The 16,460-nt window shown below is 42.3% G+C and overlaps 1 protein-coding gene across 5 annotated transcripts in view; it reads left to right on the top strand.

Annotated features, from left to right (window-relative positions):
• The window catches only part of CASK (calcium/calmodulin dependent serine protein kinase), a 316,647-nt gene that overhangs the window by 91,573 nt on the left and 208,614 nt on the right, over positions 1 to 16,460 (top strand). For all 5 annotated transcript variants that reach the window (XM_032219765.1, XM_032219762.1, XM_032219764.1 and 2 more), the window contains exon 2: positions 4,639 to 4,751. In XM_032219765.1, the coding sequence (XP_032075656.1) occupies positions 4,639 to 4,751 (113 nt within the window). The remainder of the gene's footprint in view (positions 1 to 4,638; positions 4,752 to 16,460) is intronic.

Consider the following 16,460-nt stretch of genomic DNA (forward strand, 5'->3'; position numbering starts at 1 on the left):
ATGGGTTGAACTAGAAGCAATAGTAAACAAGGATAAGTATGACGTAGTTCCCATTACAGAAACCTGGTGGGATGAAACCCATGACTTGAATGTACTGATAGATGGATACAAATTGTTCAAAAGAAACAGATCTACAAAAAGAGGAGGTTAAGTTGCACTATATGTAAGAGATCACTACATATCTACAGAAACGCACATGATCAAAGATAAAACCCCTCCAGAATGTATAGGGATCAATATAAAAGGGGAAAAGTGATATTGCCATAGGTGTATATTACAGGCCACCCAACCAATCAAAAGAAATAGACGAACTCTTGGTCAACCAGTTAACATGTATGTAGGAAGCATACCACAGTAGTAATGGGAGACTTTACCTATCCAGATATCAACTGGGAGATAAACTCTGCAGATAGTGGGAGATCAAACAGATTCATAATGAACCTAGCTGACAAATTTGTCATCCGAAAGGTAGAGGAGGGAACTAGAAGTATACTGGACCTAATTCTTGCTAATAGAGAAGAAGTAATAGAAGTTGTTGTAGTTGTCGAAACCTTGGGTGAAAGTGACCACATCATACTGGAATTCAATATAACGCAAACATAAGCAATATAAAATAATCCAACCAGTGACTTAAACTTTAAAAGAGCTGATTTGAACAAACTCAGAGAGAGCCTAGGAAAGATTTCATGGATGAAAATCCGAAAGGGGAAAACAACTCAAGAAATGTGGGAAACTCTGAAAACTATTATCATAAAAGCACAGTCCAGCACATAAGAAAAAACAAATTCAAGAAGAAACCAGCATGGCTGCAGAAAGATCTCTGACAAATTGAAAAACATAAAAGACAGGTACAAAAAATGGAAAGAAGGACACATAACTAAGGCTCATTATCAGCAGATACCAGAACATGCAAAGATGAAGTCAGGAAAGCAAAGGCTCAGAATGAACAAAGACTTGCAACAAAAGTGAAACAAGTATATTTTTAACAGTTTATTTCAACATATTAATAGCAAGAAAAAAGTCAAACAGTGGGTCCACTAAAGAAAGAAAATGGCAAGGAAGTAACAGGCAATAGGGAGAAAGCAGAGCTGCTTAATTCATTCTTTCCGTCAGTCTTCATGCAAAAAAGAAATTATAGTCCAACATACCAAAAAAAAACTACTATAAAAGACAAACTAGAGATTAAAATTAAAATAAGAAAATGGTAAGAGAACACATATCTGACCTTGATAAATATAAATCACTGGGACCTGACAGATTACATCCTAAAGTTCTGAAGCAGCTGGCAGATATTATCTCAGAACCAATCTACCATATCCTTCAAAAATCCTGGAGCACTGGGGAAGCACCTGAGGATTAGGAAATGGCTGATATGGTTCCCATCTTCAGGAAAGGGGGCAGGGAACCAGATCCAGGAAACTACAGACCAATCAGTCTAGCATCAATACCTGGGAAAAACCTGGAAAAGGTAATAAAAAAACAGTTCTGTGAGCAATTAGAAGCAAATAAAGTTATAATTAGTAGCCAGGACAGGTTTGTTGAAAACAAATCTTGCCAAACCAATCTAATTTAATTCTTTGATAAAGGTACTAAATTAGTAGACCAGCGAAATGCTTTGGACATAGTATACTTAGAATGCAGTAAGGCATTTGATAAAGTAGAGCACAACCTATTTCTTGGTAAGTAGAAAAATGTGGAATAGACAACATCACCACCAGATGGATTTGAAGCTGGCTGATAAACCATACTCAACAAGTAGTCCTTAATGCTACTACATCCACATGCAGAGAAGTAAGCAATGGGGTACCACAAGGCTCCGTCTTAGGCCCAGTACTCTTCAATATCTTCATAAATGACTTAGATGAGGGAATAGAAGGGGAGCTCATCAAATTTACACATGATAAACTCAGGATCCAAAAATATCTTGACAAACTTGAATAGTGGGCCCTATCCAACAAAATGAATTTCAGTGTGGAGAAAAGCAGTTTTACATTTAGGCAGGAAAAAATCAAAGGTATAAGTACAGATTAGGCAAGGCCTGGCTCAAAAACAGTAACTGAGAGGGACCTTGGAAACCTAGTGGATGGTCACTTGAACATGAGCCAGCAGCGTGCAGCAGCAGCAGAGGTGAGTTGCTGCCAGTTCGGCTCGGATCAGGCAAAACGGTAGTAGCAGTGGCAGGAGGCTCCACCCACCCGCCCGGACATTTCTGTTCATGCGCAGCATGCGGGAGCACACTCGAACTGGTAGTAAAAAAAATAGCGACCTACCTCTGAGCAGCAGCCAAAAAAGCTAATACAATCCTGGGTTGTATAAATAGGCATAGAATCACGATCACGTGAAGTAATAGTACCGCTTTAGGGTAAGGGGTAATAGTACTGCTAGGGTAAGACAACACTTGGAACATTACAACCAATTTTGGTTACCATAGTACAAAAAAGATGTTTAGACTTTGGAAAAAGTTCATAAAAATTCAGAGAAGAGCAACTAAGATAAAGGCCTGGAGTCTAAAACATATGAAAACCAATGGCAAGATTTGAGTTTGCCTAGTCTAAAGAAAAGAAAAATTAGAGGTGACTTGATAAGAGTATTCCAGTATTTGAGGGACTGCCACAAAGAAGAAAAGGTCAAATTATTCTCCAAAACAATGTTGGAAAGTAATCAAAGAGAGAATTAACCTGGAATTAAGGAGAAACTTCCTAACAGTGAGGACAATTAACCAGTGGAACAGCTTCCCTTCAGAAATCGTGGGCACTTCATCACTGGAGATTTTTAAGAGACTAGACAGTCACTTATCTGAAACAGTATAGGTCTGTGATGGCGAATTTATGGTACATGTGCCAGTAGCGGCATGTATGCCCTCACCTCAGGTCAGATCTCCGTGGCGTTTCTTTCATGAGCTTCTGTTACCCTACAAAAGACAAAACAGAAGCTCACCAAAGAAAAAGATCTTACCTCTTACCATGATTTCAGAGTTAGGATGCCCCACCAGCCAGCGGGTCTTCAGGTTTCTGCTATGCATGTGCGCACTCATGTCCGTTCACGGTAATGTGCATGTCCATGCATGTGCATGTCAGAACATGCACATGTTTGCATACATGCACCTTGGGCATGCAAATGTGCAGTTTGGCCACTCCCTGTCCAAAAGGTTCGCCATCACTAGTATAGGTTCTCCTGGGAGCTGAACTAGAAGACCTCCAAGGTCCCTTCCAGCTACGTTATGCTACTCTATTCTACTGTACTCGACTCACAAGAGAAGAAAACCTATGGTTTCAGACGTACTTTAAAATACCAAACAACTCCATTAGTCTTTTTCAAACCTGCTAATATAAATTCTTCATCCAAAGTTTTACATTTCAAATAATCTACATCTATTTTTTTTCTTATATGGTTTCTTGCAAACATTGTGCTCCTCAGACCTACAAAATTGTGATCTTTCCATAGCCATAGTTAATAGCACACTGTAATGTCCAGAATATGAAGTTATTATGTTAACTGTTAATTGCAGTTAAGAGCCTCACTGGAAATAGAATAAAGGGGGGAGGGGGGTTTCCAAGGAAACTTCTCCCATTGCTTTTATTTGTAAATCCACATTAGTCAGCACAGGGGTCAATAGAAAAAATACAACATTCCTCCAAAAATTTAAACTCAAAAATTCCAAGATCTGGTACCATAAACACAGATTCACCAAAAAATAAACTTTAATCATCCATATTTTTTTCTTTAGAAAACAGTTGATAATACAAATCTTCACCTTTTTGCTAGACAAACAACTCATAATATTCATATCAGCTTTTTTATAATACTGAAAATAATACTAAATTATAATACTGAAAATACTGAAAATCTCCAAAAGGACATCTGGAGTAAGCCTCTCAAGCTGAAAAAATAAATTATAATTAAGTGATTTAGAAATGGGGTGTCAGTTATAGTGTCCATTTTTCTTCTGCTGTGCTACAGCTTTGAAGTTGCTGTAAGACCCTGCCTCCAAGCCATTTGACTCACCACTGATTGTGGAAATCTTCCTTTCACAATCTTGTTTCAAGAAACTGTTGTCTGTGGGACAAATACATCAATTTTTGGGAATCCTTTTGATTCTGGAGAATTCTTCAACTTACATGTATCCTGTCTGAGCCCCAATTCAATTGTTGCTTCATCTCCAGTTCTGAAGGAATTGCACAAGCCACCTTCCCCACTAGAAAGGAAAAATCCCTTATCAAAATGGTACACATTAGTAATTTGCAGCAATCTCTCTTTTAATCCTGTTGAACAGATTTATATATTCCTCCTCATATGACTTTCATGAATTTCCATTTTATTGTTAAATAGACTTGTGTTATATATATTGAAAAAAAAATCCTATTTAAATTATTTGTTCTGTTGCTGATACATTACAAAGCAGTGTAGGATTAAAATGCCAACTACATGGGTTTTTCATTTATTTTAAAAGCAAAGATCATTAAAGTGCTGTAATTCTCTAAATAAAAGTTTAATAAAATAACAAAATTATTTTGTAACAATTTATACTTCTTGAAATGCCAATTCAATGAAAATTCAATGAAAAATAATAGAGTTGTTTGGGAAAAAAGGAGGATCGCAGAATGTTTACATTAATTGAGCAATATTGTTCTTTCTTAGGGGTCCATTCAGTGTTGTGCGGCGATGTATCAACAGAGAAACTGGGCAACAGTTTGCTGTCAAGATTGTCGATGTAGCAAAATTCACTTCAAGTCCAGGCTTAAGTACTGAAGGTAAAAATCAATTGTTATCAAACAGTGTTTTATTCTCTTTTACTTTGTAACAATTACTGTATTTTTTGGAGTATAAGATGCACCTTTTTCCCTCAAAAAAGAAGCTGAAAATCTGGGTGCATCTTATACACTAAATGCAGCATTTTTGCCTCAAAAAACCCTGCCCCCTTCACCAAAATGGCCGTGCAAAGCCTTTAGGAGCCTTGCACAGTGCTCCTGGGGGCTGGGGAGAGCAGAAATGAGTGAAAAATGAGCCATTTTTATCTCAATTTCGCCCCCCCCCCCAGCCCCAAGGAGCACTCTACAAGCCTCCTAAAGGCTGTGCATTCCCTTTTTTTGACAAAAAATGGACCAGTTTTTGCAAAAATCGGACTGTTTTTTGCCTGTTTTTGGTCCCACCCCACCTCCCAGGAGCACTCTACAAGCCTCCTAAAGGCTATTCACGCCCTTTAAAAGGGGGGGGGGCAGTTTTCATGAAAATCAGGCTGTTTTTTGCTCGTTCCAGGAGCAGTAGGCTGAGTGACACGCCAGTGGTGTAGCCATGAGGCAGTTGTCTGGGCATGGATGGTCTGGCTGTGGGGGCCATGAGGTAAGCCGGTAAGGGGCGCGTGGGGCACCTCCACCCCCTCACCTCACCTCATGTTGGTGGCACCACAAGCAACCAGATGAAATGGGCAGGTGGGAGGCTGTGCAAGCACTTAAGTAGGGCTTAGTTTGCAGTAGGGATTATATTAGGCACATAAAAATATCTTAGGGCCGATTAAATTGTAGATAATTATAAATGATTATTGGAACAATTAAGACTAAGAGTATCTGCTACTATTGCTAACTACTGTATATGAAATCTTTAAATACAGAGAGAGTATGCTATTGAATGATATTTGTTGAGGATGAACATCAAAGGAATACCACTATCATACCCTTCTGGTTGAGAGCTTCCTCTCACTGGGTTAGATCTTTGGGAGGGCTCTATCCTTGGGTAGTCTTTCTATCTTGGTTATCTCTGCAAAAATACAACACAGAAACAGACATAGAGTGTTTTCATTTTCATGCCTCTTTGCTTTTTTGTAAATGATATATATATATATATATATATATAAAAATATAAATAAATATATATATCTAAATAGATAAATCTGTGTGTGTGTGTGTGTGTGTGTGTGTGTGTGTGTGTGTGTGTGTGTGTCTGTGTGTGTGTGTCTGTGTGTGTGTGTGTGTGTGTGTGTGTGTGTGTGTGTGTGTCTGTGTGTCTGTGTCTGTGTCTGTCTGTCTGTCTGTCTGTCTGTCTGGGTAACAGTTTTTTTCCCTGTAAGTATTCCTGTAAAGTCATTCAGCATCAGCAGAGTACAAGACTCAGTTAAAATCCAATGCTTCTATGATGTATTTAATGAAAACCCCTCTGGGAAATTAGCAGCTGTAGGAAATGTTCTGAAAAGTGGATGCAGTTTAAAGATGTCATCATAAGACTGCAACAACTGCACTTGAACTCAGAACCCAGATGTATCAAGACTGATGAAAACCATGAGATCATTTCAGCAACCCTTCAGGCCAAGAACAAATCTATGCCAAATGGCAGAATGGCCCATATCTGTTTCAAAAACAGACAAGTTTAAGAACATGCTGTCCAAAGAACAGATTGAACTGTGAAAAATGCAGTATAAGTGATGGCAGAGGAAGACAGAGTAGGCAGAATGCTATGCAGACATGCATATCACCAGAGCAGTGTTCTTCAATCGAGGCAACATTCCCCAGCCAGCCAAGAGTTCTTTAGCCCATAAAGTCAGTTTATGGTTCTTCTAAATCAGGATGCTCCCTATTGCTGTAATCTAATGAGCCAAATTTGTTGAAAGACTAGGAAGGACTAACAAACTGGTTTTCGGCCAGAAAGGAGAGCAGACAGGATATTTGTCATGAGGCAAGTCCAGAAATACATCAAACAAACAAGCTTCTTATTCTGTCTTCACTGAGCTGACAAAGGCATTTGACACTGTAAATAAGGAAGCTCTCCAAATCATCCTGAGACATGGATGCCTAAGGAGACTTGTGAAGTTGATTCTACTACTCTACAATGGAATGATATGACAGATTCTTCACAATGGTGATATATCAGTTGCATTTGCTATTTTAATGGAGTAAAACAGATTGTGTGCTGTCTGCACTCCAATCTTGTTCTAGTCCTATTCAGTCATTCTTCAGTTGCATATTATTATGTGGTGTCTAGAATCTGAAGGCATATATCAGATAGCATATATCAGATACTGACTGGATAGCTGTCTCTTTGACCTTTGGTGCTTGAACTCCCAGATGAAGTGCTCCATACAGTCATTCAAGAAACCCTCTTTGCTGGATGGGAGGAGCTGAAGTCGTGACAACACGATGTGCAATCTCAATGCTCTGAGATCACAGTCAACACTTTTGTCTCTGGGTGGTCCAAACGGACCTAAACTGTCCCGTAGAGATGATGAATAGGAACTTACTGATCACAGGGACATCGCAAAGTCTCTGATTGATCCAAGAGAAACTCTTCAAGCTGGTGACAAAAAATCCAGCCAAATGGTTGATTAGGTTGAGGCAGCTCCAAAACAGAAGGATATGGAAAGAGAAAGTGTTTTCAGCTGGTGAGGAATTTTTACTATTTTAAAAGTCTATAAAAAACCTTAAAATTAATTTAAACTGGAGAACAGAAGAAATAAGCAGTGGAATTAAATTTGGACTGGTTTTGAACAGTGGTTTATCTCACTTTTTAAATGCTATTTTTACAGATGGAATTTATGCAAGCCTTTTAAAATGAAAGGAGTAAGTTTCCTTCTATTTTTTTTTCTTTGACTACTTTCCGTAATCTATGGACTAAAACTCTCCTCTTTCATTAATGTAGGTGTTTTTCTAACTCATTTAAAAATCGGACCTTTTTTTTAACATGAAATACAAAAAGATTACAAAAAGAAAAAAAAGAAATGGTAACATTCTAACTTTGTAATGCTGCTACTCGGAAGCTAGATATTTGTGTATTGGAAACGAAATACTTTTTTCACTGATTATCCTTGCTTGGCATTTCAAGGACTCTCAGCTTGTTTAGACAGAAGAAAAACACAGATATGTCCCTTTGAAGTAGATTCTTAACCAGAGAAAGGTGAAATGTTATTGTGATGCTTAATTCTGCTAAAACCTTCTAAGCTAAAGTAGCAGTGTTTGTCAGCCGGAAATCATGGCGCAATTTCAACACCAGAAAGAGGTTTTAAATCTGCAAAAAATATACTCAGAAATACAGAAATTATCAAAGACAAACGAGAGGATAGAGAAGAAGTTGGATTATTTAGTGCATCTAACAGTAAAATATGATGAAGAAGTTGAAGATGTTCATCAAATGGAAAAAGTGGCAGTTAAAATCCAAAAAACTGAAGAGGAAAATGAATATAAAGAAATTAAAATTGCTGAGACTTATGGTGATTGGTTTGTTTCTGAAAATGGAAAGAGTGGAATACTGAAAGAGAAATTAAATGGAGGGGAAACCTACCCTAGATGGGAAGATGCAGAAGAGGAAAAAATAAAAGAATTTATGGTCTTAAAGAGAGAAATCTTATTAGCAATAGTTTTGATAACACCACTGACAATCAAAGATAAGCAGATTAAGGAAACAGAAGAAAGGCATCGAAATTACATGAGAGATCTTATAAGCAAAGAGTTGCTAAGAGGAGTCCATACAAAGTTGATTAAGGAGATGATTAGAGGATTGATGCCAGAAATGGCAGAAAATATGACACTGTTTTATTAGTAGAAAGATACAGGTTGATAGATGGAAGAGCATAATTTAAAACTAGCTAAACTTAGCGAGATTTAGTGATAGTAGATATAGTTAAATAAATAATTGATAAAGATAATGTATACAATGTGTAGTGTTATGATGAGTGATAACTGGATATGAGTATTGAATGGCGCCCATGAAAGGAAGATTAGAAATCCTTTTGGATTGAATATAAAGAAGGATGATGATGATGATGATGATGATGATGATGATGATGATGATAATCATAATACCGTTGCCAGTCCCAAGCCCGGATGAGAAAGGAGGAGGGTTGGGGTCAGGTTGGCAACCTGGCCCCATAAAAAAACCCCGCCAACCCATACAATATGGTGAAAGAAACGAATAAAAATTCTATACTGCATCGGTCATCACGCAGGTTAACAAGGGCCGCAGCGGATGTTGGGGTGCCTGGACATCCGTCGACAAGTGGGCTACAAGTGGACCAGCCAACAAAACAATAAAAATATAGTGCAGATGAAAACCGTGCCATAATAGCCTGTTACTACAACTCAGAGCCAGAAAAAAAGAGGTTATTCTCCATAGAGAGGGGGGAGGAGTATCGAGAATGTGTTGACCTTGTCCTCTCATGATTGGATGAGTCAGATAAGCTCTTTGGGCAACGCCCCCTGGCCAGCAGGACTTCCCATATTTGACTCATCCCACTCAATGGAAAGGATGCACCACGCTGGACCTCCAGTAATTTACAAAGGATTAAGGAAAATAAACTTGGACCCGGCGAATCCTGCCTCCCTACATTGCACACAGCCTCCTCCTGCAAGGACTAGACTGCCACAAGCCCCCTGGGGCGGCACGCTGCCCTGGCCACTGAGTGAGACGGAGTCACTCAGGGAGGACCCTTGCCGGGCAGGGAGAAGGAGAGGGCATATGCTTCCTAGAGGCAGCCCTTGATGCAGAGGCTTCTCAGGAGCAGAAGGGCTCCTCTGCTCCACTCAGGGGTTGAGCCACGAGGGTTGTTAAAATGCCCTGGAAAGCCTGCGCTGGCAGCTATCACCAGTGGACAAGGTGAGAGCCGGAAAGGCTCAGAAAGAGCTGCGGGAGGCAGAGGGAGGCGAGAGCGGCAGCCGCATGACAAACCTGCAAAGGCAAAAGCCATTTCCATGTGCTCCAGCAAAGAGGAGCCTTTTGAATTTGGAGCCGGGGGCCATCTTGAAACCACGTGGTCCAAGATGGCTGCCCCCAGCAGCTCAGGAGGCCGGCAGGAGCCCAGCTCTCAGCCCTCCAGCAACACCACCACCGGAGGCTCTGAGAAGCCCTTAAAAAGGTGAGAAACCATCGCAGAGGCATTAGCAAAGGGCGGGGGAGGCAGCAAAGGGCCAAAAGGAGGCTTATCTAGGAGGTTAAAGAGGCAGGCGGTGGATCAATCCCCCCCTCCAAGCCTACCTCCTTGATGAATCACAGAGGCAGCTGCCACAAGGCTTGCAGGAAGAACCCCCCCCCAACCTGAGAACTCCTCCCCCCCAAGGGAGGCTTGTCCTCCGGTGTTTCAGCATCTTGCCTAACGGTGTATGCAAGCCTGTCTCTGTCCCTTTTCTGACTGCCAAGTAACAGGAGAAGGCTTCCCCCTTAAGGACACTCTCCTTTAAGTAGGAGAAAGAGAGGGGGGTGAGAAGGTCCTCAGAAGGAGACACAGTTAATGGCCAGCAGCTCTCAGTAGCAAAGTTGTGTTTTTTGGTGGCTAATTCTTGCTTCCCCCTTAAGAACATTCTCCTTTGAGTAGGAGAAAGGGGGGGGGGGGCGAGAAGGCCCTGAGAAGGAGGCTGACGGCCTCTTAGCAAAAGCTGTGTTTTTTGTGGCTAATTCTTGAGGGCGGGGCTATGGTATTTGCATAGCCATTTGGGAAGAAAGGGGAGGAGAGGCCCCATGTAGCCCAAGCCGGCCGCCCCCTGCAGCCTGGGAAAAAAACAAGCAGAGGGGGGAGGAGTAATCAGCCCGGCTGCTAATGGCTGCAGCTCTCAATGGAGGGAGCCTCCAATCAGATTAGAGATTACCCCTGAAGGCCTTCCAAGGGTGGGGGTGACTAGGCAAAGAGCAAATGCAATGCAATACAATACTATGCAATACAATAGCAGAGTGGGAAGGGACCTTGCAGGTCTTCTAGCCCAACCCCCTGCCTAGGCAGGAAATCCTATACCATTTCAGACAAATGGCTATCAAACAGCTTCTTAAAAACTTCCACTGTTGGGGCATTCACAACGTCTGGAGACAGGTTGTTCCACTGATTAATTGTTCTAACTGTCAGGAAATTTCTCCTCAGTGCTAAGTTGCTTCTCTCCTTGATTAGTTTCCACCCATTGCTTCTTGCTCTGCACTCAAGTGCCTTGGAGGATAGTCAGGCTGCCTCTTCTCTGTGGCAACCCCAGAGATATTGGAACACTGCTATCACGTCTCCCCTAGTCCTTCCTTTCAGTAAACTAGACCTACCCAGTTCCTGCAACCGTTCTTCATAGGCTTTAGCCTCCAGTCCCCTGATCCCCTCTGTTGCTTTTCTCTGCACTCTCCCTAGGGTCTCCACATCCTTTCTACATCATGGTGACCAAACTGAATGCAGAATTCCAAGTGTGGCCTTCCCAAGGCCTTATAAATTAACACTTCATGGGAGCTTGATTCTATTCCACTGTTTATGCAGCCAAAAACTGTGTTGGTCTTTCTGGCAGCTGTTGCACACTGCCGGCTCATGTTAAAGGGTTGTCCACTAGGACTCCAAGATCCCCTTCACAGTCACTACTGTGGAGCAAGGTATTCTGTACCTGTGCACTTCATTTTCGTTGCCTAAAGGTAGAACCTTACTTCATTGAATCTCGTTTTCCTAGGCAGTGCCCAATGTTCAAGTGTATCAAGATCCTTCTGTATCTTTAGCCTGTATTCTGGAGTGTTGGCTATTCCTGCCAGCTTGGGGTCATCTGCAAATCTGATGAGTCCCTCCACCTATCAGCATTTAACAAACAGAGAGCTAACAGTCATTCTGGCTCCTTCTTATGACCGCTTGAGATAACAGCAGTTCTTAAATTAACAGTACTACTATCATGGCATGCTAACCCAACTGTTAGCTTACACACCTAACACCCTCATTCAAATCACTGATGAAGATGTTGAAGAGTACTGGGCCCAACACAGAGCCTTGGGGTACTCACTGCATTCTTCCCTCCTTGAAGAGGCAGTTCCATTGAGGAGTACAGGTGTGTGCGGTTGGTCAACCAGTTACAAAGCCATCTGGTGCCACTATGTCTAACCCACATTCTTCTACTTTATCTAGTAGTAGGTTATGGTCTACCTTATCAGGACTTGCTGAAGTCCAACTTAACTATATCGATGGCATTCCTATGGTCCACTAGTGTTATCACCGTATCTAAGAAGGCAATATGGCTAGTCTGGCATGATCTGTTTTTGACAAACCCATGTTGGCTTTGGGCTCTTTATCTGTTTTTCTCCCTTTCTGAAGAGGGGAATCACATCAGCAATCCTATAGTGGTTCTCCGGTACTCCAGGATCTCTGATAGATATAGTTTCAGTTGTTTGGAGATCTCGTCTGCCAGTTCCTTCAGATCCCTGGGGTGTAACCCATCCGGTCCTGGGAATTGGACTTTGGCTAAGGTAGACAGGTGCTCATTTACCATTTCTTCCTATCTCATCTTGGGTTCCTAATCTGATTTTTGGGGTGCTGTTCTTGATAGGTTGGACTGTTTATCTCTTCGGGTAAAGACAGATGCCAAGCACAAGTTAAATAGTTCTGCTTTACCCCTGCTGCTTGTCACCTTCGGGCCACTTTCTCCCAGCAAGGGACCAATCGTTTCCTTAATCATTCTTGGTTTTAACAGGAGGGAAGATGTATTTTGTATTTTATTTTATTTCATTATTATTATTATTGTTGTGGTTGTTGTTGTTATTATTATTTTACCTTTGCGGCAGGCCTTTCTTTATTGTAAGCCTTAGCTTCCCTCACTTCATCTTTACACGCACTCTAGTGGCTGCCCATTAAACTCCATCTGTGTTTACATTCAGAATATCTCTGTGCTAATCCTAGCCATAGAATCATAGCATCCTTATGGCCGGGGGGGAAAAGGGTCAGACAGGCTGGTCCCCATGCCAGAACCCACCACAAACTCAGAATGGGATGTCCGACTATGAGAGATCGCAGAAGCACCTCAGATAGCCTATGAATTTAGACAACATTCGCTGAGGGCAGAACATATAGTAGGGGTGGGGAGCATCAGAACCGACTGGCTCAGCCGGACCAAGGTGGACAATTTGGAGTGGAAGCTGCAGCCAGCAATCTTCAAGGAGCTGGCGGAGTGCTTCAGATGCCTGGAGGTCAACTTATTCGCCACGCCCCTCAACACTAAGCTCCCAAGATTCTTCTCCAGGTACCAGACATGGGGGGCAGAAGGGGTGGACACTCTGCGAAGCCCCTGGCCCAGGGGTCATCGGTATGCTTTTCCGCCCTTACCCCTGATCCCCAGGGTCATATGGGAAATCCTTTGGGAGGGGGCGGAAGGGGTTCTGTTGGCGCCTCACTGGCCCCGGAGGCCATGGTTTGCAGATCTCCAGTCTCTTTCAGTGGAGAGGTCCTGGAGAATCCCCCAGGAGGGGATATCCCTTAACCAGGGGTCGCTGGAGCACCCAGACCTTCAATGGCTCCAGCTGATCACTTAGCTCTTGAGCGGAGCATCCTGGGGAAAGACCTCTTCCCCCCAGGGTGATGCAGACTATACAGATTGCCCGCACACCCTCCACAGAGCGTATCTATGGCTCCATTGCCTCATGGTGTAATTCCCTGGGGTACAATCCTATCCAGGCTGCAGTGCCTCAGATTCTGGACCTCCTCCCGGCAGGCCGGGACAGAGGGTTAGCTTCTAACACGATTAGGAGACAGGTTTCAGCCATCTCGCCAGTTCTCCTGCGTGGCAGGATCCAGAGCTTGACTCACCATCCTATGGTCAGGCAATTCCTCAAGGGGGCTTCCAACCCCAAACCGCACACGGTGTTCAGGTACCCTTCCTAGGACTTACACAGGGTAGGGGACGCTCCAATAGGCGCTCCACTTGAGCCTTTACGAACAGTTTCCCTTAAGTTCCTGATTCTTACGGTGGCCTTTCTGGTGGCCATCATCTCCACCAGGCAGATATGCGAAGTGCAAGCTCTACCCACCAGGGAGAATCTCTGCATCTTCCACCAAGACAGGGTGGGGTTACGTCCTTCATCCCCAGGGTGGGCCCCTGTATCCATCGAGCCCAGGAACTGATTTGCCCAACTTCTGTCCAGACCCTTCCCACCCGTTGGAAAAGAAGTGGCACACTCTGGGCGTAAGGAGGGCTCTGAGGATTTACCTCAGGAGAACCAGACGAAACAGGAAATCCGAAGCTCTGTTTGTCTCCTTCCAACCAGGGTCCTGGGTAACAGGTTGAATTCCACCACAATAGGCAGGTGGTTGCGAACCTGCGTTGCGACTGCATACCAATCACAGGGCTTACAGACACCAATCATATCACAGCTCACTCCACGCGGAGCGCAGCGACGTCCAGGGCCTGGGCCACGCAGACAGCCCTGGCCAAAATCCGCAGGGCAGCCACGTGGGCTTTCCCCTCTCCCTTTGCTAGGAACTATAAACTGGACTCCTTTGCCTCAGCAAAAGCATCTTTGGCCGCAGGGTGATGCAGGCGGTTCACAGGGTGGGGCCCACGCCTCAACTGGCAGGAGTGGGGGACATGGGGCCTCAGGGGTCTCCCTCCCTAGGGACGTGCAGGCTTTGGTACGTCCCATTCTGGATACTCCTCCCCCCTCACTATGGAGAAAAGGTGTTGGTACTTAACCTGATATGCCTCTTCTTATAGTGGGGGGAGGAGTATCCAGTCCCTCCCTGACTATGTTTGTACGACTAAGTTTTATGTTCATTGTTTTATGAAGTTATATAAGTATTGATGTTGAAGACGATAAAAGCTAAGAACTGAATTAAGAGTCTGGAGTGAATGGTGCAACGAGTCGGATGGAGCTCTTCGTCAAATATGGGAAGTCCTGCTGGCCAGGGGGCATTGCCCAAAGAGCTTCTCTGACTCATCCAATCATGAGAGGACAAGGTCAACCCATTCTGGATACTCCTCCCCCCACTATGAGAAGAGGCGTATCAGGTAAGTACCAACGCCCTTTTAAAGCGAATGTATGAATTATAGAAACAATATCCAGATTCAAATGTTAGTGAACAACGACTAGCAGATCAAAGGCGATTTGTTATACGGAATAAAGTGTTTAGTAAAGTTGAACTTGAGGAAATTCAGGCAAATTGCAAAACCAAAAAAATAATATCCCAAGCGGAAATAACTTCTATTCAAGACACAACTAAAGACATTGTAGTAGAACTCCCAGAAGAACCTGTTGGGGAGGAAATAACAACACTACCACTAGAACCAGTTATCACTGAACCAACTGATGAACTAACTCAAAAAAAAAAAAAGAATTGAAGGATAAGATCATGGAGCATTTTCTGCTTAATGAGGAAAGGCAACGTTTACCATCACAAAAACTGTGCCTAAGAAAATTTTGCCCCCTATCATGAAAATGGTTAATGCAGTGTTTTCAACAATAGAATCAGGATCCATCTTGCAAACGAACCAATTAATGTACAGTACAGCTATAATAGTCACTAATGAATTAGGCATTAAAATCAAAGTACCTAGTCACACAGATGCTAGTAACTTAAAGAACATGCATGAGCAACGGCTTAAAAACAGCAAAATCATAGATCAGCTAATCAGAAGATATAGATTGGATACAAGAAACATCAATGAAGCTGTAGAGATTGTAAAACAGCAGATAACAGCAACAGCTAGAAAAATTGAAAGATATGAGGCACGAATCATCCAATATAAACAAAATCAGCAATTTTGATCAGACGAAAGGTGTTTTTACCAAAGTCTTAATGTGAATGATGACACCAAAAGTGAAAAACCAGAAAAGCAGGCCACAGTTGAATTCTGGAAAGAATTGTGGGAAAATGCAAAGGACCACAATAAGAAAGCAAAGTGGATACATGACTTTGAGAAAAGCATTGGCAACAAACAAATGCAAGTATTAGAAATAACTGAGATGGTCAAAAATTGAGTAAAAAAAGTAAAGAACTGGACATCACCTGGAAAGGACCAATTACATGGTTTCTGGCTCAAATATCTGACCAGTTTATATGCAATATTGGCCAGGCAACTGAATGAAATTTTACAAAAGGGCCAAATTGATGAATGGTTGCCAACTGGAAAAACATACTTGATTCAGAAAGATGCAACTAAAGGAACAACACCTGAAAACTACAGACCAATAACATGCTTACCAACAACCTTCAAATTACTCACAGGCATTATTGCAGATAACATAATGGATTATTTGGAAGCAAACAACATCTTGCCAGTAGAGCAAAAAGGCAACAAAAGAAGGAGCAGGAGCACAAAAGATCAGCTCCTAATTGATAAAATGATATTAGAAAATTGTAAGAACAGAAAAACGAACTTGAATATGGGCTGGATTGATTACAAAAAGGCATTTGACTCACTGCCACATAGTTGGGTCATAAAATGCTTAGAAACAACTGGCATTAGCAAAAATATTACATCCTTTACTGAAAAGGTGATGAAACAATGGAGAACTGAGTTGGCAGTAGGGAATGAGAACTACGGAATGGTTAATATCAAGTGAGGAATTTTCCAGGGTGATTCACTTTCACCTCTTCTCTTCATCATCGCGATGATCCCACTATCAGTAATCTTTAAAAAAATGAAATCAGGCTACCAAACAGCCAAAGAAGCTGAAAAAAATTCTCATTTATTAAGTATGGATGATTTGAAACTCTATGGAAAGTCAGAAATAGAAATCCAATCACTGACAAACACAGTCCGAGTATTTAG

Source organism: Thamnophis elegans, chromosome 6, assembly GCF_009769535.1.
Source record: "Thamnophis elegans isolate rThaEle1 chromosome 6, rThaEle1.pri, whole genome shotgun sequence".
NCBI classification, from domain to species: domain Eukaryota; kingdom Metazoa; phylum Chordata; class Lepidosauria; order Squamata; family Colubridae; genus Thamnophis; species Thamnophis elegans.